Source organism: Coregonus lavaretus (genome assembly GCF_964263955.1).
Source record: "Coregonus lavaretus genome assembly, chromosome: 7".
Lineage (NCBI taxonomy): Eukaryota > Metazoa > Chordata > Actinopteri > Salmoniformes > Salmonidae > Coregonus > Coregonus lavaretus.
This window is the reverse complement of record NC_139994.1, coordinates 46,700,387-46,722,447: the sequence shown is the minus strand read 5'-3', so window position 1 is coordinate 46,722,447 and position 22,061 is coordinate 46,700,387. Positions and strand designations below refer to the sequence as shown.

Below are 22,061 nucleotides of genomic sequence, written 5' to 3'. Positions count from 1 at the left end.
TCTATCAAACTTCAGACGGGCCTGGACATGTACTGCCTTAAGCAGGGGGACACGTCTGGCACTGCAGGATTTGAGTCCCTGGCGGCGTAGTGTGTTACTGATGGTAGGCTTTGTTACTTTGGTCCCAGCTATCAGCAGGTCATTCACTAGGTCCCCCTGTGTGGTTCTGGGATTTTTGCTCACCGTTCTTGTGATCATTTTGACCCCACGGGGTGAGATCTTGCGTGGAGCCCCAGATCGAGGGAGATTATCAGTGGTCTTGTATGTCTTCCATTTCCTAATAATTGCTCCCACAGTTGATTTCTTCAAACCAAGCTGCTTACCTATTGCAGATTCAGTCTTCCCAGCCTGGTGCAGGTCTACAATTTTGTTTCTGGTGTCCTTTGACAGCTCTTTGGTCTTGGCCATAGTGGAGTTTGGAGTGTGACTGTTTGAGGTTGTGGACAGGTGTATTTTATACTGATAACAAGTTCAAACAGGTGCCATTAATACAGGTAACGAGTGGAGGACAGAGGAGCCTCTTAAAGAAGAAGTTACAGGTCTGTGAGAGCCAGAAATCTTGCTTGTTTGTAGGTGACCAAATACTTATTTTCCACCATAATTTGCAAATAAATTCATTAAAAATCCTACAATGTGATTTTCTGGATTTTCTTTTCTCAATTTGTCTGTCATAGTTGACGTGTATCTATGATGAAAATTACAGGCCTCTCTCATCTTTTTAAGTGGGAGAACTTGCACAATTGGTGGTTGACTAAATACCTTTTTTCCCCATTGTAAGAGAGTCCAAAGAGCAATGTGCAGTTCTGGGATGTATGTGCAGGGTGCATAGTCTGTGGCTACAGAGTGCAAAGTCCATGGATGAGCGGATCATCGTGGATGGTTGGTGAGGGCCACGGGAGGTTTTGGTCGTGATTGACCTGAACCGTTTGCCAGAGGGGAGTCTTTGGAAGAGGGGGCAATGATAATTCCTGCACGCTTCCTTGCACTGGAGTCGTGCAGGACCTCGATGGAGGGCAGGTGGCAGCCAATGATCCTCTCAGTAGACCGGACAATCCGTTGCAGTGATGGAGGAGGTGAGGATGGACTCGATGATGGTAATTTAGAACTGAATCTGTACACAAAGGAGGACTGAGGACAAAACAACACCATGCATTCACCAAACATTCCACATGCATTCACCAAACATTGCACTGAGGAAAACATATATTTTTATAGTCAATGTCTGATTGGGAACTACCATCATCTATCAATTACAGAATCCCAAATTATTTATATTTGACATTGGAAGTTTTATTGAATAGAGTCAGTAATAGAGGTGTCAATTTGCATAGGGAGTCTCTTCAGATCAGATGTTATCAGCAACCCAGAGCCATCTGTGGAAAGAGGAGTCTCATCAGATCAGATGTTATCAGCAAGCCAGAGCCATCTGTGGAAAGACCACAGATAGAACAAAGATATAAGTGCAAACAGAATAAATGATTCAATATAAGACTCCACCTAAAACAATGACATGAGCTCTTTCCCAATGAATCTCTGCTCAACTCCTCACTTCCTCTCTACTCGCATCCTTCTCAAAACCCTGAGGAACCTTGGGTTGTCTCCAATGGGGTTTTAGGAGGCACGATGGTTAGTCCTTGCATCCATAGCTTTGTCTATGAATTTGAGAGTGGTTACATTTCTCCATCCCCATCCCTCAGCTTTTTACGAAACAGGGGCGAGGAGAACGCTTTGTTGTTGTTTCAACTGCTGATTACCGATTGAAGAAATAAATAAATGAGCATACAAGTATGTTTAAGCATACATGACTATTAGGAGTGCGGTGCTATTCCTTTAGCTCCCAGGTGCAGCAGAGCTGACACACTAAAGATGAAGTTGCCGCAGATGTCTTGACCACCCGCTGGGTGTTCTCTAGACTAGTGGTTACCGATCTCTGCTCTCAAATTAATTTACTGCGTGCGGAAATGCAGTTCTGCTCGCTCAAAGTCACACTCGCAACTCTCAAGTTTAATTTGCGCGCACCACGCTAGCCTGCATTTGCTGCACCCGTGCTCTGCTCGCTCGACCACAGTTGTTCTCTCTCAACTCAAGTGTTTGTTTGCGCAATGATTTTTCATCTTGCTCGTGCACCATCTCGCGCCAGTTTGACTTTTGAATCGTAATTGACACCATAGACAGCGTGTATGGCGTTGTGTGGGCGAGCGGTTTGCTGATGTCAACATTGTGAACAGAGTGCCCCATGGCGGTGACGCTACGGACAACAAACACAAATGCATTTTATCGATGGCAATTTGAATGCACAGAGATACCATGACAAGATCCTGAGGCCCATTGTCGTGCAATTAATCCGCCGCCATCACCTCATGTTTCAGCATCCACATGACGCAAGGATCTGTACACAATTCCTGGAAGCTGAAAATGTTCCAGTTCTTCCATCGCCTGCATACTCACCAGACATGTTACCCATTAAGCATGTTTGGGATGCTCTGTACGATAGCGTGTTCCAGTTGCCGCAAATATCCAGGAACTTTGAACAGCCATTGAAGAGAAGTAGGACAACATTCCACAGGCCACAATCAACAGCCGGATCAACTCTATGCTGCATGAGGTAAAAATGGTGGTCACACAAGATACTGACTGATTTTCTGATCCATGCCGGTACCTTTTTTTTAAGGTACCTGTGACCAACAGATGCATATAGTATCTGTATTCCCAGTGGTGAAATCCATAGATTAGGGCCTAATGAATTTATTTCAATTGACTGATACAGTATAGTTTATATTTTTGTTCAGTGTAGTTCACATCAGTAAAATATTATCTTTCATCTCTGTTTCTTTTGGAGAACAAAGACATTTAGGGACCGGGGAGAACATGCAATAACTACAACAACAACAAAAAAGATTTTCTGTGCAAAATTTCCTAATGACATCAGTTTGACCAATTGTAAGGAAATAGAAAACTGTGAAAACGACCCAACATGTTTCTCATAAGATTTCAGTTTGGCTTGGATGTACAGTACACTACCTGTCAAAGTTTTAGAACACCTACTCATTCAAGGGTTTTTCTTTATTTTTACTATTTTGAATAATAGTGAAGCCATCAAAACTATGAAATGACACATATGGAATCATGTAGTAACCAAAAAAGTGTTAAACAAATCAAAATATATTTTATATTTGAGATTCTTCAAATAGCCACCCTTTGCCTTGATGACAGCTTTGCACACTCTTGGCATTCTCTCAACCAGCTTCAACTGGAATGCTTTTGAAGGAGTTCCCACATATGCTGAGCACTTGTTGGCTGCTTTTCCTTCACTCTGCGGTCCGACTCATCCCAAACCATCTCAATTTGGTTGAGGTCGGGGGATTGTGGAGGCCAGGTCATCTGATGCAGCACTCCATAACTCTCCTTCTTGGTAAAATAGCCCTTACACAGCCTGGAGGTGTGTTTTGGGTCATTGTCCTGTTGAAAAACAAATGATAGTCCCACTAAGCCCAAACCAGATGGGATGGCATATCGCTGCAGAATGCTGTGGTAGCCGTGCTGGTTAAGTGTGCCTTGAATTCTAAATAAATCACAGACAGTGTCACCAGCAAAGCACCTCCACACCATCACACCTCCTCCTCCATGCTTTACGGTGGGAAATACACATGTGGAGATCATCCATTCACCCACACCGCATCTCACAAAGACACGGCGGTTGGAACCAAAAATCTCAAATTTGGACTGGATTGTCTCCACCTGATGTCCGGGAGGGCTCTCGCCTGGGCTACGGCAGTGTGGGAACAACAGTCGGCCGTATGCATCAGTCTGGAGGAGTTCATGCAGGAGGTAAAAAAAGGTTTTCAATGCTCCATTGTCCAGGAGAGAGGCTGCCCGGAAGTTACTCCAGCTTCTGCAAGAATCCCGCAGTGTGGCAGACTATGCAGTGGATTTCCACACGTTGGCAGCTGAGTGTGTCTGGAACCCGGAAGCGCTGTTCGACACATTCCTGCACGGAGTATCGGAGGAAGTAAGGGACGAGTTTGCAGCCCGGGAACTACCGACGGATCTCGACACGCTCATCGCCTTGACCATTTGGATCGATGGGCGACTATGGGAACGTAGGAAGGAGAGGAATTCCACCTCGCCTCCGAGGCATGCCGGAAGTCCCAGACGGCTCTGTTGCCGAGAGAACCAGAGGCTACTCGAGTTCCCCAGAGAGTCTCCGAAGTCTGCCGATCCACCTCTTCCCGAGCCGATGCAACTAGGCAGAGCTAGGCTGTCTCCAGCTGAACGGCAATACAGGCTTCAAACAAAGAGTTGCCTGTATTGCGGGACTACTGGTCATTTTGTGTCCACCTGTCCACTAAAAGACCAGGCTCACCGGTAGGAGCGAATACTCTGGGTTATCAGCCCCCGCTCTTCCCGGCGCAAGAGGAAGAGGTCGGCATACACTCGGCCAAGATGTTTGTCCGCCACTGTCGTCGTACTTGGAGGAGAGCCCGGTCGGCTCTTCTCAAGACCACCTCCGGGTATCGACGGCAAGCGGACCGCCACCGAACCTCGGCTCCCCAGAAGGTATGGCTGTCCACCTGAGATCTGCCCCTCCAGGTGGTGTCCCGCAAACTTTCCCCCCGGTTTATCGGCCTTGATCTCCAAGATAATTTGCCTCTCTGCTGTTCGTCTTCTGTTGCCCTGTACCCTCCGTATACATCACACTTTTCATGTGTCTAGGATCAAACCCATGTCACATAGCCCTTTGTCTCCTGTATCCTCACCCTGAGCCTGCCTGCCGTTCTGTAATTTGTCACCCACCCTGGATTATTGACCTCTGCCTGCCCTGACCCTGAGACTGCCTGCCGTTCTGTACCTTTTTGGACTCTGATCTGGATTACTGACCCCTGCCTGCCCTTGACATGTTGTTTGCCTGCCCCCTGTTTTTGTAATTAACTTTTGTTACTTCGACACTGTCTGCATCTGGGTCTTCTCCTGAAACGTGTTAGACTCCAGACCAGAGGACAAATTTCCACCGGTCTAATGTCCATTGTTCGTGTTTCTTGGCCCAAGCAAGTCTCTTCTTATTATTGGTGTCCTTTAGTAGTGGTTCTTTGCAGCATTTCGACCATGAAGGCCTGATTCACACGGTCTCCTCTGAACAGTTGATGTTGAGATGTGTCTGTTACTTGAACTCTGTGAAGCATTTATTTGGGCTGCAATTTCTGAGGCTGGTAACAGAATGTGGCTAATGAACTTATCCTCTGCAGCAGAGGTAACTCTGGGTCTTCCATTCCTGTGGCGGTCCTCATGAGAGCCAGTTTCATCATAGCGCCTGATGGTTTTTGCGACTGCACTTGAAGAAACTTTCAAAGTTCTTGAAATGTTCTGTATTGACTGACCTTCATGTCTTAAAGTAATGATGGACTGTCGTTTCTCTTTGCTTATTTGAGCTTTTCTTGCTATAATATGGACTTGGTCTTTTACCAAATTTTACCAAATAGGGCTATCTTCTACATGAACTTTTAAGAAGGCACACCTGTTAATTGAAATGCATTCCAGGTGGCTACATCATTAAGCTGGTTGAGAGAATGCCAAGCGTGTGCAAAGCTGTCATCAAGGCAAAGGGTGGCTATTTGAAGAATCTCAATATAAAATATATTTTGATTCGTTTAACACTTTTTTGGTTACTACATGATTCAATATGTGTTATTTCATAGTTTTGATGTCTTCACTATTATTCTACAATGTAGAAAATAGTAAAAATAAAGAAAACCCTTGAATGAGTAGGTGTTCTAAAACTTTTGACCGGTAGTGTATACAGTATTTTATGTGGTTGAAATACTATCAGCTTTTATAATGCTGATAAAGATAGCACGTCTACAGAAGGTATCTGACTGCGCATTCACATTCTGTCAACATGCTGAAAGAAAGAACTCATATTTCTCCACTCCTGTTTCCAAGTCAAAATGTAGCGTATTTTTGGTGTATAATTTTACTGCAAGAAATGCTTAATTCTGCAGGGGTTAATATTAAGGCTATTTTAGAGGTTATAGACCTACAGTCAGTGTCCGGGTTTCAGTTTCCATTTAACCCATTTGAACAGTAGGCTACTTTTTTTTTTTTACACGTCATAGGCCTATTTGAAGTCCCCATCTTGTGACTGTCGAATTTGTATAGCTCCTCACAATCATCACACATAACATAGCTATCAACCTCTTTTACCACTTCACCAAATCTTTCCTAAACATTACTTTTCTGGCCCTCCTTTCTCTTTATTTTCAGCTCTCCATTTCGCAGCTTTTCTCTTATTGAATTAAACTCAGACAATGTCATTTTTGCCTCCGTAGATCAACATAAACTTTTTCTGCCCGTTCCCAAAAGCATTTGGTTATTGGTGTGTAGGCTATTTGGCGCATGTACAGTTAGCTCCTAAAGCACTGTATTTCTGAATGTAGGCATACATTTAATATATATAATACCCCACACCCCCATTCCATGAATTAAACTTTGACCTACCAGCACCATCACCCACTTTCCCTTAGGCATCTTAACTTACCCTGTCCCTACGCTCAATTTACCCCGTAAGTTGTGGCAGAGACCACTTTTTTTGGAAAAGGTATGTTTTCAAAACTGGTATGTTGACATGAATTCTGATTATTTCCAAGGATACAAAACATCCTGAAATATATGTAAATATCTTTGTTAGAAATAATACTATATTTCCCTTGATGTAGTGAAGCTGAATGTAAAGACTTGCTCAATTACCCCACTCACCCTTACTATTGACACCTAAAATACCAAGTTATCTAATGCATCCCCTTTTTGTTTGTTACAGTGTGCTATGTTTGGTCAAGTTGGAGTCACTGTATGTGATGTTTTGCATCTGTGTATTGAAAGCATTTGAATAATGTTGCATCAATAGCTGGACACTGTTCCACACTGCTTCGCCTGCGCAGAACATTTTGTAATAATTAACCACAATTATAATAATGAGATCATCATGCAAATGTAAGTTTCCAAATACAGCTCCAGTCATTGAGGTAATTTGGCTAGGGGAGAGTGGGGTAAGTTGAGCCATTTTTTACATTCAGCATCACTCCTTCAAGGTAAATATAATATTCTTTCTAACAAAGATATCACAATATATTTCAGGATGTTGTATATCCCTGGAAATAATCAGAATCCATGTCAATATTATAGTTTTGAAAACATAGCTTGTCCAAAAAAAGTGGTCTCTGGCACAACTTACCCTGGGTATGTATGGGGTAAGTTGAACCGCTGGAAGTGGTAAGTTACAAAATTCTGTACTGAATAAAATAAAACCATGTCTATCTTTATTTCACAAACACATATCAACACAATTACAATCACTTTTTTCTCTTTTAATCATTTAAGCATCTTTTAACACAGGCTAAACGCCTAACAAACACTTTTGTACTTTTTAAAACACTTTTAACATAGGCCAGGCCCTGTTGTTACATCATATGCTAGCGATAATGCCTTGCATTACGCATGAGAAGAAAACACTTTAATTTGCTCAACTTTCCATTGGCTCAACTTACCCCAAGGCAAACATTTGGACTATCTTAGCCCACACAGCAACAAGGATGCACTTTCATGCTAGGTTTAAGACCTTATATTAAAGCTTATAGAGACCATAACTGATGTATAGAACAATCTTAAAATTCTCTACTTTGGTTTAGATACAAGCATCATGAAACCTCTAACACAATAAATTAATTTGACTTGGTGAAAATCTGTGTTTTGGACCTAAATTGCATACCACTTTTTCCATGTGGTTTCTTCCTCTTTCTAAATATTGGGTCAAATTATTAATTTTGTGTATGGTTTCCTAGAAACAAGGGTGGATAAATGTCCCCCTTTCGCTCAACTTACCCCACTCTCCTCTATAGGTTGCATGTAAGTCTCTAGAACAATTCCTTCCCCTTCCTTTAAGAAATCGCTATACTACTCGATTTGTCAACAGGTTAAAACTTTATTAAGGACATTTTATAATATTTTTATTCCGAAATTGCATGGAGGCAACCACAAACACTCGCTATAAACCACAAATTGTAGCAAAGATCTGTGAAATACATTAAATACGGTTAACCTATGACTAGTACACTAGGCCACAAAAAGTAACACTACTCCAACTGATCACTGGAGGTCAAAGTCTTGAGCTCCGGCTTGGACTTGGCCTTGACCTCAACTCCCCGCAGCTCCGTCACACTATTCCCACCCCTCTCCTTCTCCTTCCCCGACCACCCCAGCTTGAGTGACAGTGGGGCTGAGGAACCACTCCGGCTGGACTTTGAACTGCGGGTAAAGGAGGCAGAGGTCCCTCCCTCAGAGTTGGTGCCCTCAAAGAGCTTGGCCATGAAGCTGAGGCCGGCCTGGCGGATGTGGGAGCTGCCGGCGAACACATACAGCACAGGGTTCACACTGCTGCTCAGGAAAGCAAACGCTGTGACGTTGGGACGGACCGCCTTGGCCACTTTCAACAGAGTGTCGTTACCACCCAGCAGACCAATCACCTGAGAGAGAGAGGGAAAGAGAGAGAGAGAGAGAGAGAGAGAGGGAAAGAGGAGAGAGAGAAAAAGGAAGAGGCGAAGAGTTGAGAGGAGACAGATAGATACAAGAGAGACAGATATAGGGCTTATACCTGTTATTAAACCTGTACGACACACAACAAATTAACTGCTAAATAATGTGCAGTACCTTGAAATACATTGGCCAACTCCCATACCTGTAAAATGTTGACCAGGTGGTAGGGCAGCCAGAACAGAGCGAAAGCACCGATGATGAGGAGGATGAGACGGTTTCCCCGTCCCTTGTGCTGGAACATGGCCCTGCGTAGTCCGCAGATGACAAAGGTGTAGCAGACAATGATGAAGATGAAGGGGAGGAAGAAGCCCAGGACGGTCTCAAACAGGTACTGGAACACCTGGTGACCCACACTGCCCCAATGATACGATATGCAGACGGTCACGGAGCTGTTCATGTGCAGCTTCAGGTTACTAAATTATATATATATAGAGAGAGAGAGAGAGAGAGAGAGAGAGAGAGACAGAGAGAGAGAGAGAGAGAGAGAGAGACAGAGACAAAGACAGAGAGACAGAGAGAGAGAGATTGTTTGATTGAGACAATGAGTGTTCCAGGTTCTTTATTGCAGTCATACTTCACAGATTATTAGAGAAGTGTTTAACAGCTTAGGAACTACAAATAGGCGGCCTGTAATGCAAACCAAAATCTTCAGATCAGTATTGAAGAATGATAACCGCCTTTTTGTTAGTGTAAGTGTATTTGAATATGTCCTCTCTCTCATGCCTCTCTCTCTCTCTCTCTCTCTCTCTCTCTCTCTCTCTCTCTCTCTCTCTCTCTCACACACACACACACAAACACATACACACACACAGCCCCACCTGCGGTAGAAGGCCATGGGCAGTGCCAAGACGAACGCCAGCACCCAGATCCCCAGTAGAACAGCCATCAGGGTTTTCTTGGTCCTCATCCTCTGAGCCAGGAAGGGCCTTGCCACGGCCAGCCAGCGATCCATGCTCATCAGGCAGATCAGGTAGATGGACACGTTCATGTTAACACAGCACAGGTAGTGCACCGTCTTACAAGCCGCCGCCCCAAACTCCCAGCCTCGCCTGCCTGCTAGGAAGCGCAGGAAAAGCGGGGCGCTTAGCAACACCAATGCGTCGGCCACAGCGAGGTTTAAGACCAGCAGGCAGGTAACCGACCGATGCCTCACACGGCACAGCACCGACCACACAACAAACAGGTTGCCGGGGAAACCGAAGACGAATGCTAGGACCAGGATAGAGATGCCGATCTGGTGTGATATAGAGAGAGGAGAGGAAGAGGAGGCGAGAGGAGACATGGAGGGGAGCTGGGGGGAGGCAGTGGAGATGGAGAGGTCTGACGCCATTTTGAGAGGGAACTGAAGAATCGGTGGTTTCTGGAACTTTGGGATTAGCAGTCCTCACTACTGTTGGATAGAATGACCAGAGAATTACACTGTAAAAAATTACCCACGGGTTTAGTAAATATTGCAAAAGAAATGTAATGATTTTTACTTACATTTTTGAATATAGTACTTAATTTATATGTGTTGAAAAATACTGACATTTGCAAATAAAAATCCAAAGTAATATGCTGTTAAATCTGAACAACCAACAACTTAAAAATATGATATTCAAATTATCCTTATTATGTTGGACTGACATGCTAGAATAACTAGATCTAGTTCTGAACGTAAATTGTGCTTGGAACAGTTCAACTGACGTAGTCTTGATCTTTCTTCTCTGGAATGGACATGCGGCAGGTAAGGACCAAATTATAACTTGGAATGTAGTTTGGATCTCTCTACTCATATTTTCAATGAAATGTCAAAAAAAATTGTGGAAAACTTTAACTCTTCGGAGTCTGGAGCTTTTTTGGCCGTTTTTGGGTACCTTCAATTTTGCCCTGATATACTACATAAAGAAATGTTTACCAGACCAATGTTGGGTATCTTTTTTTTCAGCACAACCTCACCTATATGATCTGTTAGTAAGTTTTTCACTTTGACATACTATTTCAACACACTGGACCCAAACACACACAGAAAACACAAAGTCCGTTTAGAAAAAAGATGGTTTTTTTATTGTAAAACCCTCAAACATGGTGAACCAAGCATTTAAAAAGCTTCAAATTGAACCACAAGGTGCAAATATGAACATATAAAAGTATTTTGGTGATATATACAAGCAATAAATAACTATTTACAATAAAAAGTAGGTATAACCACTGGCGTTTTTCTTCTATTCTAACCCTAAACCTTTTTGTGCCACTCCTCAAAACAGTTTCTGTCCAAAATGAAAAAAAAAGCTTCAAATTGAACCACAAAGTGCAAATATGAACATATAAAAGTATTCTTGAGATATATACAAGCAATACACAACTATTTACAAAAAAAGTAGGTATAGCCACTGGCCTTTACCCTATTTGTGCCACTCTTCAAAACAGTTCCTGTCCACAATGACACAGAGAGCCACATCACAGGCCTTGCACTTCCATGGTGTGACAAACCTCTTCTTGTCAACTTGTTTACAGCGTTGACAAACCCTGCGGCCTGCTGTGGCTTTGTCTTTGGCCTCTGCAACATTGGCAATGGCCACAGAAACATGGCTGGTGCTTTTTTGAAGTGGAACCCCTGTCTGGGTCACTCCGCACAGCTGGGCCACAAGTTCTGCCACAAAGTTCTTGTGCGTCATGGGTGTGACCTGTTGGGTCGCACTGATGTCACAGTGCAGGATGTATGCATTTGTTGTTCCCATGTCCAAAAAATGCAGGAAGAGGGTACGGTACCAGCGAGCAGTTCTGCGATGGGTTGAGTAATACTGGAGAAGCTGGTCTGACAGGTCAACCCCTCCCATGTACTTATTGTAGGCCATGATGGGGGTAGGGCAGGGAATGTCTTTTGCTACCCAGCGTCCAGGTCCTTCCTTCACCTTCCTCTTGATTGTCTCGCCCGAAAACGCTGGGTGGATTGTGGAGCACACCGACACCTCCCGCGTATCCATCCACTTCACAAAGACCAGGCGATCCTCTCTGATCCATCTCACAGACCCCCTCTTCGATTTGCTGGTGAGGGCATTTTCTCTGCCACTAGGACACCCTTTTCTGTTGCTTCTGTAGGTCCCACAGGCTCCAAACTTCATACTTCCCAAACTCAGGAACAGTTTTGGGCTGGTGTAGAAATTGTCCATATAAATATGGTATCCTGTACCAAGATGTGATGGCTGAATGAGGTCCATAACAGCATCATATGAAAGTCCATGCACGCTGGGTGTGTGTGCTTTCCCAACATACACGTTGAAGTTTAGAGTGTAGCCATTGTTAGACTCTGCCAACACAAAGAGCTTGATCCCCCATTTGTTAGGCTTGTCCTTCATGTACTGGGTCATGCCAGTTTTGGCTTTTGTAGCCACCATCCTCTCGTCGACTGACAGTTCCTTCTTAGGATGGTAATGAGCCTGGCAGGCAGTGCGAATGTCGTCCATCAGAGGTTTGACCCTGAACAGTTTGTCATGCTGGGGTGTACCTTTGCGCTGGTCATTTATGACATCCTCCTCTGGATCACTTAGGTGGATGTTCCATGAGATGGACCGGAATCTGTCTCTTGGCATGACCTTCGCTGGCAATGAAACAGACAATATGTGGCTTTGTTTCCAGTAGTCCTGGATACTAGGCAGAGTCACCAATGAGGTGTAGATGAGGAGACCCAGAAATCTGTGCAGTTCCTCCACATCAACGTCAGTCCACTGATATTTGCTCCCCTTCTGCTGATTTCTTGCTGCCTGTTTGTTGGTGTTTCTGCAGATTGTCCTCATTGTATCTGCGGCGAAGTAGAGCAGGAAGAGGTCCTTTGGTGTGTGCCCTGAATGCAAATCCACCTGGGCTCCTGGTGGTCTGCGGGGCATGAACCTACTGGCTTGTGGGGCAGTGTCAGGATCAGTCTCTGTTTTCCATGGCTCAGAGCTCTGTTCTGGCTGTGCTGCTGACTGGGCTGGAGATCTTGACCTGGTCTTGGCCTGATCCTTCCTTCCACACCCCCTCTGTGATGGCCTCCGTCGGCTTGTTGTGGGGGTGGGGGCTGTTGATGGCCCAGGCTGCTCGTCGTCGTCGTCGTCACTATACAAAACAGGTAAACGGATTCAAGATTATTCAAAGTTCAAGATGTTCATTGGCATTTGCACTACAGTGAAGTAGAATAGAATACTATAGTAAGATAAACGAAAGCAATAAAACAAATTCATTTTAGAAAAATGTTTGTCTTCTTACCTCACGTTTTCAGCAACAAAATCAGGGTCCTCGAAGTCATCCTGGCCACTCTCATTGTCTGACGACGAACTTTCCAAAGTTTCTTCATCGCTCATTTGGAATAACAAGTCGACGGCTTGTTCAACGTGAAGTGTGCGCCTCATATTGCTTCACAAAAACGATACTGCTGACAATAAAACTCTTGAAATACTAACAATTGAAATACTAACTCGTGAAAAACTCTCCAAAACTACTCATGAACTGAACTAATTCCTCTCGTTCGTTCTTTCGCAATGGCTAGTTGTCATGGGAATGAATGTTTATATACTCGTGTGCATCCTGAAGAACCGGGTTAGCACAAGCACACGTTTTTTTCCGTTCCTTTTTATCACAAAAGACGACAAAGTTATTATAATAAATGCAAAGCGCTCATAAAAGAGCGCATATTTTGACGCACTTTTTTCATGGAATTGAAATTATCATAACTTTGGTTTTAGTTGGTGTATTTACATGAAACAAACACTCAAAACGTAGCTTCGGGTCTCCATTTCTGCATGAAATCGACGGCAGCCCTCTGCGTCACTTGGTTTGGATGCTGCGCGGTCCTAAAGCCGGCCCGCGATTTGAACGCGCCGAAGCGTTCGCCGACTCGGAAGAGTTAAATAATATTGTTCAAGTACAGTACCAGTCAAAGGTTTGGACACACCTACTCATTCAAGGGTTTTACTTTATTTTTTACTATTTTCTACATTGTAGAATAATAGTATAGACATCAAAACTATGAAATAACACATATGGAATCATGTAGTAACCAAAAAAGTGTTAGACAAATCGAAATGTATTTTAGATTTTAGATTCTTCAAATAGCCACCCTTTGCCTTGATGACAGCTTTGCACACGCTTGGCATTCTCTCAACCAGCTTCATGATGTAGTCACCTGGAATGCATTTCAATTAACAGGTGTGCCTTCATAAAAGTTAATTTGTGGAATTTCTTTCCTTCTTAATGCGTTTGAGCCTTTCAGTTGTGTTGTGACAAGGTGGGGGGGGGGGGGGGGGGGGCTATACAGAAGATATACCTATTTGGTTAAAGACCAAGTCCATATTATGGCAAGAACAGCTCAAATAAGCAAAGAGAAACGACAGTCCATCATTATTTCAATAACTTTTTAAAGTTTTTTCAAGTGCAGTTGCAAAAACCATCAAGCCCTATGATGAAACTGGCTCTCATGAGGACCGCCACAGGAAGAATCTCAAATATAAAATGTATTTTGATTTGTTTAACACTTTTTTGGTTACTACAGTTGAAGTCGGAAGTTTACATACACCTTAGCCAAATACATTTAAACTCAGTTTTTCACAATTCCTGACATTTAATCCTAGTAAAAATTCCCTGTTTTAGGTCAGTTAGGATCACCACTTTATTTTAAGAATGTAAAATGTCAGAATAATAGTAGAGAGAATGATTTATTTCAGCTTTTATTTCTTTCATCACATTCCCAGTGGGTCAGAAATGTACATACACTCAATTAGTATTTGGTAGCATTGCCTTTAAATTGTTTAACTTGGGTCAAACGTTTTGGGTAGCCTTCCACAAGCTTCCCACAATAAGTTGGGTGAATTTTTGACCATTCCTCCTGACAGAGCTGGTGTAACTGAGTCAGGTTTGTAGGCCTCCTTGCTCGCACACGCTTTTTCAGTTCTGCCCACACATTTTCTATAGGCTTGAGGTCAGGGCTTTGTGATGGCCACTCCAATAACTTGACTTTGTTGTCCTTAAGTCATTTTGCCACAACTTTGGAAGTATGCTTGGGGTCACTGTCCATTTGGAAGACCCATTTGCGACCAAGCTTTAACTTCCTGACTGATGTCTTGAGATATTGCTTCAATATATCCACATAATTTTCCTTCCTCATGATGCCATCTATTTTGTGAAGTACACCAGTCCCTCCTGCAGCAAAGCACCCCCACAGCATGATGCTGCCACCCCCGTGCTTCACGGTTGGGATGGTGTTCTACGGCTTGCAAGCAACACCCTTTTTCCTCCAAACATAACAATGGTCATTATCGCCAAACAGTTCTATTTTTGTTTCATCAGACCAGAGGACATTTCTCCAAAAAGTACGATCTTTGTCCCCATGTGTAGTTGCAAACCGTAGTCTGGCTTTTTTATGGCGGTTTTGGAGCAGTGGCTTCTTCCTTGCTGAGTGGCCTTTCAGGTTATGTCGATATAGGACTTGTTTTACTGTGGATATAGATACTTTTGTACCTGTTTCCTCCAGCATCTTCACAAGGTCCTTTGCTGTTGTTCTAGGAGACAGAACGCGTCTCCTTCCTGAGCGGTATGATGGCTGCGTGGTCCCATGGTGTTTATACTTGCGTACTATTGTTTGTACAGATGAACGTGGTACCTTCAGGCGTTTGGAAATTGCTCCCAAGGATGAACCAGACTTGTGGAGGTCTACACTGTTTTTTCTGAGGTCTTGGCTGATTTCTTTTAATTATCCCATGATGTCAAGCAAAGAGGCACTGAGTTTGAAGGTAGGCCTTGAAATACATCCACAGGTACACCTCCAATTGACTCAAATGATGTCAATTAGCCTATCAGAAGCTTCTAAAGCCATTACATAATTTTCTGGAATTTTCCAAGCTGTTTAAAGGCACAGTCAACTTAGTGTATGTAAACTTCTGACCCACTTGAATTGTGATACAGTGAATTATAAGTGAAATAATCTGTCTGTAAACAATTGTTGGAAAAACTACTTGTGTCATGCACAAAGTAGATGTCCTAACCGACTTGCCAAAACTATAGTTTGTTAACAAGAAATTTGTGGAGTGGTTGAAAAACGAGTTTTAATGACTCCAACCTAAGTGTATGTAAACTTCCGACTTCAACTGTACTATATACATTTTACGGACACAATATATTTTACAATAGTCATCTTTTGTTTGTTTTTAGTCCCATCCTTCAACCCCTCCCATCTATCTCTGAACACCATCCAGTTTTAATTTCTATTTGCCATATATTTTTCAACTGTGCTGTGATATTTATAAAAAGTACTGAACCTTTAAATTCTCATAGATTCTACATATTGTAAATTAAAAATAAACATTTTTGCTAAGAGTATTATTATATTATTGATCGATTGACTATGACTTTTTAAATCATCCAGCAGTGCTATTTGCAGAGGGGGACATAACTTGGCAGGGGGTCTGGGGGTCCTCCCATTTTTTGAGGGCATCTGAAGCACATTTCCTGCATTTCTACACAATCTAATATGACCCATGGCCTTTCTAGCCGTCTCTATTTAGAACAACAGAAAGTAAGCAAAAATGCCCACAGTCATCAAGCTAGATAAGAGATTATTACATATGTTTAAGTGATTGATAAGACTGAACTAGATGATAATTCAATAATCAATATTGTGTTGCACCTTTAACCAATAGCCTAACAAATGAACAACTCTTACAAATAATGTACAAAGACAACTTTTCAGCCAGACCGCCCATCCAACCCGAGCCGCCTACACGCCCGACCACCACCGGTCTAGTCAATAACTCAACTCTCTCCCCAACACAACTTCCTTCCCATTTTTTTTTTATGTCTCAAGGGAAAGGTTTGGAAAACAAAAGTTGCATGAAAACACACATACACATATACATTAACACACATAAACAGTACACCCTCCATATAATTCATATCATAGGCCTAATAGTACTGTAGAGCTCTTTTTACTTGCAAACAACATAGCTGGGTCACCCCGTCCTGCCCCTACGGGTCCACAGCCCTGTAGCGCCCCTACCCAACACACCCCACTCAGCTTTAGGATCTTAGTGAAACATTCATTATTGTGTGTTAGGCCGAGGCCAGCGTGACAACTGTACAGCAGACCCCCAGGGCCAGGACTGAGCGGCCCAGCAACTAGAGATTGCCTAAATCTCCCCTGACGTGGGCATGTTTTCAATACAGACTCCTTTGGTCATACAGCATTCCATATAAGGCATCCAGACCTTATGAAAGTTGCCCAGTATACCCTTAATCTTAAAACAAATCTAGTGATACTGTACATAACTTGAAATGTATTCCATACACTGTGGAAGGATAACCAACCTTACAATTAATGGCAATGCATTTATTAGCCACTATAGATGCTAGGTTACACAGTTTCTTCTGATAACAGTCTCCAGTATCAACATTTCCAAGCGAACAAAAACAGTGGGAAGGGAGAATCTGTAGACATGCTGAGATAAAATAATATACTCTTCGCCAGAATTTAGCCAACCTTCACAAGACCACAACATAAGCAAATATGACCCCTTTTGTGCTTTACACCTCCAGCAGAATAATACAATTTCTGAGTGCATGATATTCAGTTTCACTGGCATATAGTACGTTGTATGGATGGTTTTAAAATGCAGAAATGTATGTCTGAGATTATATGAACATGACTGGGCATTCCAACATATCTGTATCCATTCATCATCATAGCGTCTCCCAGTTCTTCCTCACATTTTTGTTTGACATGTTTTGTGTCATCGGGAAAAGCCTCTATCAACCCTTGATACAGTTTGGAAATCAACTTTGGAGGTTTGTCAGACTGCCTTAAAATAGCATCTGGCTTGTCCAGTGTTTGCTGGACAGAGAGAATAAAGTGTTGTATCTGCAACAATTCACCTCACCTCTGTCACAAACTGGTCTTCCCTGGCTGCCTGACTGCTGAGACTGCTTTCACCATCTGATCCTCCTAAAATGAGGCATGACAAATAATTACCTTGGTGTACATTTATACATTATATTATCCAAGATTCAATAATTGAAATGACCATTATTCCCAGATCCCAGACTGTAGCTTTAAGCTTAAGCTGCTGTCCTGTAGCTACTGTAGGTTTACCCATCAATTCAAGATGGAACTTTGTATCATTCACTGAATATACTGCAAAATTCACCTGCGCTCTGTAGACTGGTCTTCCCTGGCTGTCTGACCCTGATGGGACCCCTGTCACCATCTGATACTGCTAAGACATGATGAGCATAGTGTTGTGTACTGACTGCACTAGAGGGCTACATTCCTGTGGGATGCCTGCGGGTCCCGACAGAGATCATTGCGGCACGGTCTGCATTCTTCATGCTGCAGGCGGGAGCGGGCGGTCAGACAGACGACTTTGGATGAAAATATTGTAGTTGTCCCACAGATTATTTTGAAACGGTCATCTTTCTGCTCTGTATGCGTTAGCCTACCTATTGTATTAAAAACACATATTTTTTGTATTATTCACACACTCAGAATTTGCTGCTTCGACTTCAGTAGCCTACCTCTCCTAGTTGGGCGTGAGAGTTCAAGTGCGCCTAGATTGTGTGGTCTCACTGAAATAGAGTAGGCTGTCTACATGGGCGGAGAATCACGTGGCAGTTAACTTGAATATGAAATTAACTTAAATATGATTAGACTGTAGCTTACTTCAGTGTCTGTAAATAAATATAAAGAAGTGGAGGGTGCTCAACCAACGTGAGTCAAAGTGCAATAAAAAAAATGTAATCATCATTGAAAAGGAAAGACACAACGCGCACATAGGTTAGGCTACTATGGTGAGCGAGCGTTGCGCCTTTTAATTTTCATTAAGTATAGATTACCCATTTATTTGTCTCTACCTTAAATCATCCTCCTTAAAGGTAGGCTATATCCTATAGGACTATGCAAAACATAGCAAGTGTTGCTGTCATCATTCTTGCTACCTCCAGTTCTGAAAATCTTCCCACTCCTAAAAGGTAGGCTATAAAAATAGCTCAAGAGACAGTGCAAGTCTCTCCAACTCTGCAAACTACATTTAGCATATTGGCTGATATAGCCCAGTAATACAATGTAAGGGAATCTCTGTTAATTTAACCTATTTCTTAAGTTATTTTTGCCCATGAGAGATCTTTGCAAATGGGTACCGGAATGAAACAGTCCCAAATTGAGAGGTGCCGGATCCTGTTCCGGCAGGATCCTGCTCAAATTAAGAACTGGACAAAGGCCAGAGTGACTTGTTTACAGCTGGGTCCCTGTGGCTGTATTTCCATTAAGCACTGATAAGCATGCATAGATTTACATTTACATTTTAGTCATTTAGCAGACGCTCTTATCCAGAGCGACTTACAGGAGCAATTAGGGTTAAGTGCCTTGCTCAAGGGCACATCGACAGATTTTTCACCTAGTCGGCTCGGGGATTAGAACCAGCGACCTTTCGGTTACTGGCACAACGCTCTTAACCACTAAGCTACCTGCCGCCCATAGATCATGTACTTATCTTCAACACATCATCACATACAGTCATACATGCACATAGACATCATCACTTACAAGACATCTTGTTTACAAACAAGGGAAAATAAAACACACCTCCCCTCCGAAACTTTTCATTCTGGACACTATACACAATGTTTGTATCAACAAATATCAAAAAATTTATATCGGCTGAAGGAGCTTTACATTTCATAACGCTGACCTTTATGAGCTGGTTCACTTGTGGAGTTATCCTCGTTTTACCATTGATCTTCTCAGAGGCTAATCCACAGGAAGTGCATTTGTTAGCTATTTTGTAAATGTTTTGTCTGTCCGTCGTCTGTCTGTCTGTCTATCTGACCGTCCGTCCATTCATGTCTCCACGTCTGTCTTCCTTCTCTCCTCTTTCCTTCCTCACTCTTGTACTCATGCCAACTGTGATTATTGCTTCATGTTTTTGAACACAAGAGAGGGGAAGCACAGGGGACATGATATCGTCACAAATCAGGAAGGAAGTCTGTGCTAATCGAATTTGACGCTGTTCAAACTGTTTCAACCTGATCATTTATGATGACTCATCCTATTGCATTACGCATTACGCAATAAGTTGTCACATATCCATCATACTGCAACATTTCCATCATACTTTATATGACTGTTTTATCTCAATGAGAAAAACCTGTATAAATAAAGGTTAAATAAAATAAAATAAAATGACTGCATGCACTGTCTTTCTAGTCTGTTTGTCTGCCTTACTCACCTGCTTGCTCTCATTATTTACCATCACCATCCCACCGGGCACACACTGGTGAATCAACGTTTTTTTCCACGTCATTTCAATTAAATTACATTGAACCAACATGAAATAGACGTTGAATTGATGTCTGTGGAGGGAACTTAGAAGAATTTGGGGTTCCCTGTGTGGTGGGAGAGAGGGGGACCTGCTTTCACATTTGTAGATACTGCTATGCAATGATATGTTTTACTTTGTTGGCATTTGGAATTTGGCTATGTATAGTAAATAGCTAAATGGTGACAAAAAAGGTTTTTTAAAATCATATCTCTCCATCATCATGTAATCTTTCTGACAGTCTTCTCCATTTCCCCTTTGAGCTGATTCATGATGAGTCACACACACATTAAAGTTTTAGGGAGGAAATAGCGTGTTGTGTTGTGATCCGGCATCAGATTTTATACAATCACAGTTTATTATTGAAATCTGTGTGCTGTCTATTTGGTTGAACTAGAACTGAAGTAGAGTTAAATATTCACAGGATGTTGATGATATGTGAATTTGTAAATGTAGCCAATATATGACAACTCTGTCTATTTCTCAAATGACGACATATCATCCATAGCACACTACGTTTGAGGCACCTGATCATTTAGGATCAAGACACTGTTTTGTCCCACATCTTCCCCTTTTTCTCTGACCACCATGGATCTGTGACAGCATGCGAAAGAGAGAGAGAGAGAGAGAGAGAGAGAAGAGAGAGAGAGAGAGAGAGAGAGAGAGAGAGAGAGAGAGAGAGAGAGAGAGAGAGAGAGAGAGAGAGAAAAGAGAGAGGCACGAGAGAGAGAAAGAGAAAGAGAGAGCAAGAGAGAGAGAGAGAGAGAGAGAGAGAGAGAGGAAGGAGGGAGGGAGCGAGAGAGAGAGAGAAAAGAGTGTCGAGAGAGAGACACTAGAAGACACAGAGTATTGTGTATATTTATGTTGTGTGTATATACATATATATATATATATATATATATATATATATATATATATATATATATATACACACTGCTCAAAAATATAAAGGGAACACTTAAACAACACAATGTAACTCCAAGTCAATCACACTTCTGTGAAATCAAACTGTCCACTTAGGAAGCAACACTGATTGACAATACATTTCACATGCTGTTGTGCAAATGGAATAGACAACAGGTGGAAATTATAGGCAATTGGCAAGACACCCCCAATAAAGGACTGGTTTTGCAGGTGGTGACCACAGACCACTTCTCAGTTCCTATGCTTCCTGGCTGATGTTTTGGTCACTTTTGAATGCTGGCGGTGCTTTCACTCTAGTGGTAGCATGAGACGGAGTCTACAACCCACACAAGTGGCTCAGGTAGTGCAGCTCATCCAGGATGGCACATCAATGCGAGCTGTGGCAAGAAGGTTTGCTGTGTCTATCAGCGTAGTGTCCAGAGCATGGAGGCGCTACCAGGAGAAAGGCCAGTACATCAGGAGACGTGGAGGAGGCCGTAGGAGGGCAACAACCCAGCAGCAGGACTGCTACCTCTGCCTTTGTGCAAGGAGGAGCAGGAGGAGCACTGCCAGAGCCCTGCAAAATGACCTCCAGCAGGCCACAAATGTGCATGTGTCTGCTCAAACGGTCAGAAACAGACTCCATGAGGGTGGTATGAGGGCCCCACGTCCACAGGTGGGGGTTGTGCTTACAGCCCAACACCGTGCAGGACGTTTGGCATTTGCCAGAGAACACCAAGATTGGCAAATTCGCCACTGGCGCCCTGTGCTCTTCACAGATGAAAGCAGGTTCACACTGAGCACATGTGACAGACGTGACAGAGTCTGGAGACGCCGTGGAGAACGTTCTGCTGCCTGCAACATCCTCCAGCATGACCGGTTTGGCGGTGGGTCAGTCATGGTGTGGGGTGGCATTTCTTTGGCGGGCCGCACAGCCCTCCATGTGCTCGCCAGAGGTAGCCTGACTGCCATTAGGTACCGAGATGAGATCCTCAGACCCCTTGTGAGACCATATGCTGGTGCGGTTGGCCCTGGGTTCCTCCTAATGCAAGACAATGCTAGACCTCATGTGGCTGGAGTGTGTCAGCAGTTCCTGCAAGAGGAAGGCATTGATGCTATGGACTGGCCCGCCCGTTCCCCAGACCTGAATCCAATTGAGCACATCTGGGACATCATGTCTCGCTCCATCCACCAACGCCACGTTGCACCACAGACTGTCCAGGAGTTGGCGGATGCTTTATTCCAGGTCTGGGAGGA

The 22,061-nt window shown here is 43.1% G+C and overlaps 1 protein-coding gene across 3 annotated transcripts in view; it reads right to left on the bottom strand.

Moving 5' to 3' along the window:
* Window positions 1-7,289: 7,289 nt before the first annotated feature.
* Window positions 7,290-22,061, bottom strand: part of LOC311131737 (leukotriene B4 receptor 1-like) — a 27,326-nt gene continuing 12,554 nt past the window's right edge. The window contains exons 1-5 of one of the 3 annotated variants that reach the window (XM_084164859.1): window positions 19,275-19,510; window positions 17,469-17,533; window positions 9,402-9,973; window positions 8,726-8,996; window positions 7,290-8,513 (exon numbers count right to left, since the gene is read on the bottom strand). In XM_084164859.1, the coding sequence (XP_084020985.1) occupies window positions 8,124-8,513; window positions 8,726-8,996; window positions 9,402-9,913 (1,173 nt within the window). In that variant the 5' untranslated portion in view covers window positions 9,914-9,973; window positions 17,469-17,533; window positions 19,275-19,510 and the 3' untranslated portion in view covers window positions 7,290-8,123. Of the gene's footprint in view, window positions 8,514-8,725; window positions 8,997-9,401; window positions 9,974-17,468; window positions 17,534-19,274; window positions 19,511-22,061 lie in introns of those variants that run through there. The other 2 variants (XM_084164861.1, XM_084164860.1) reach the window with 2 other exon arrangements.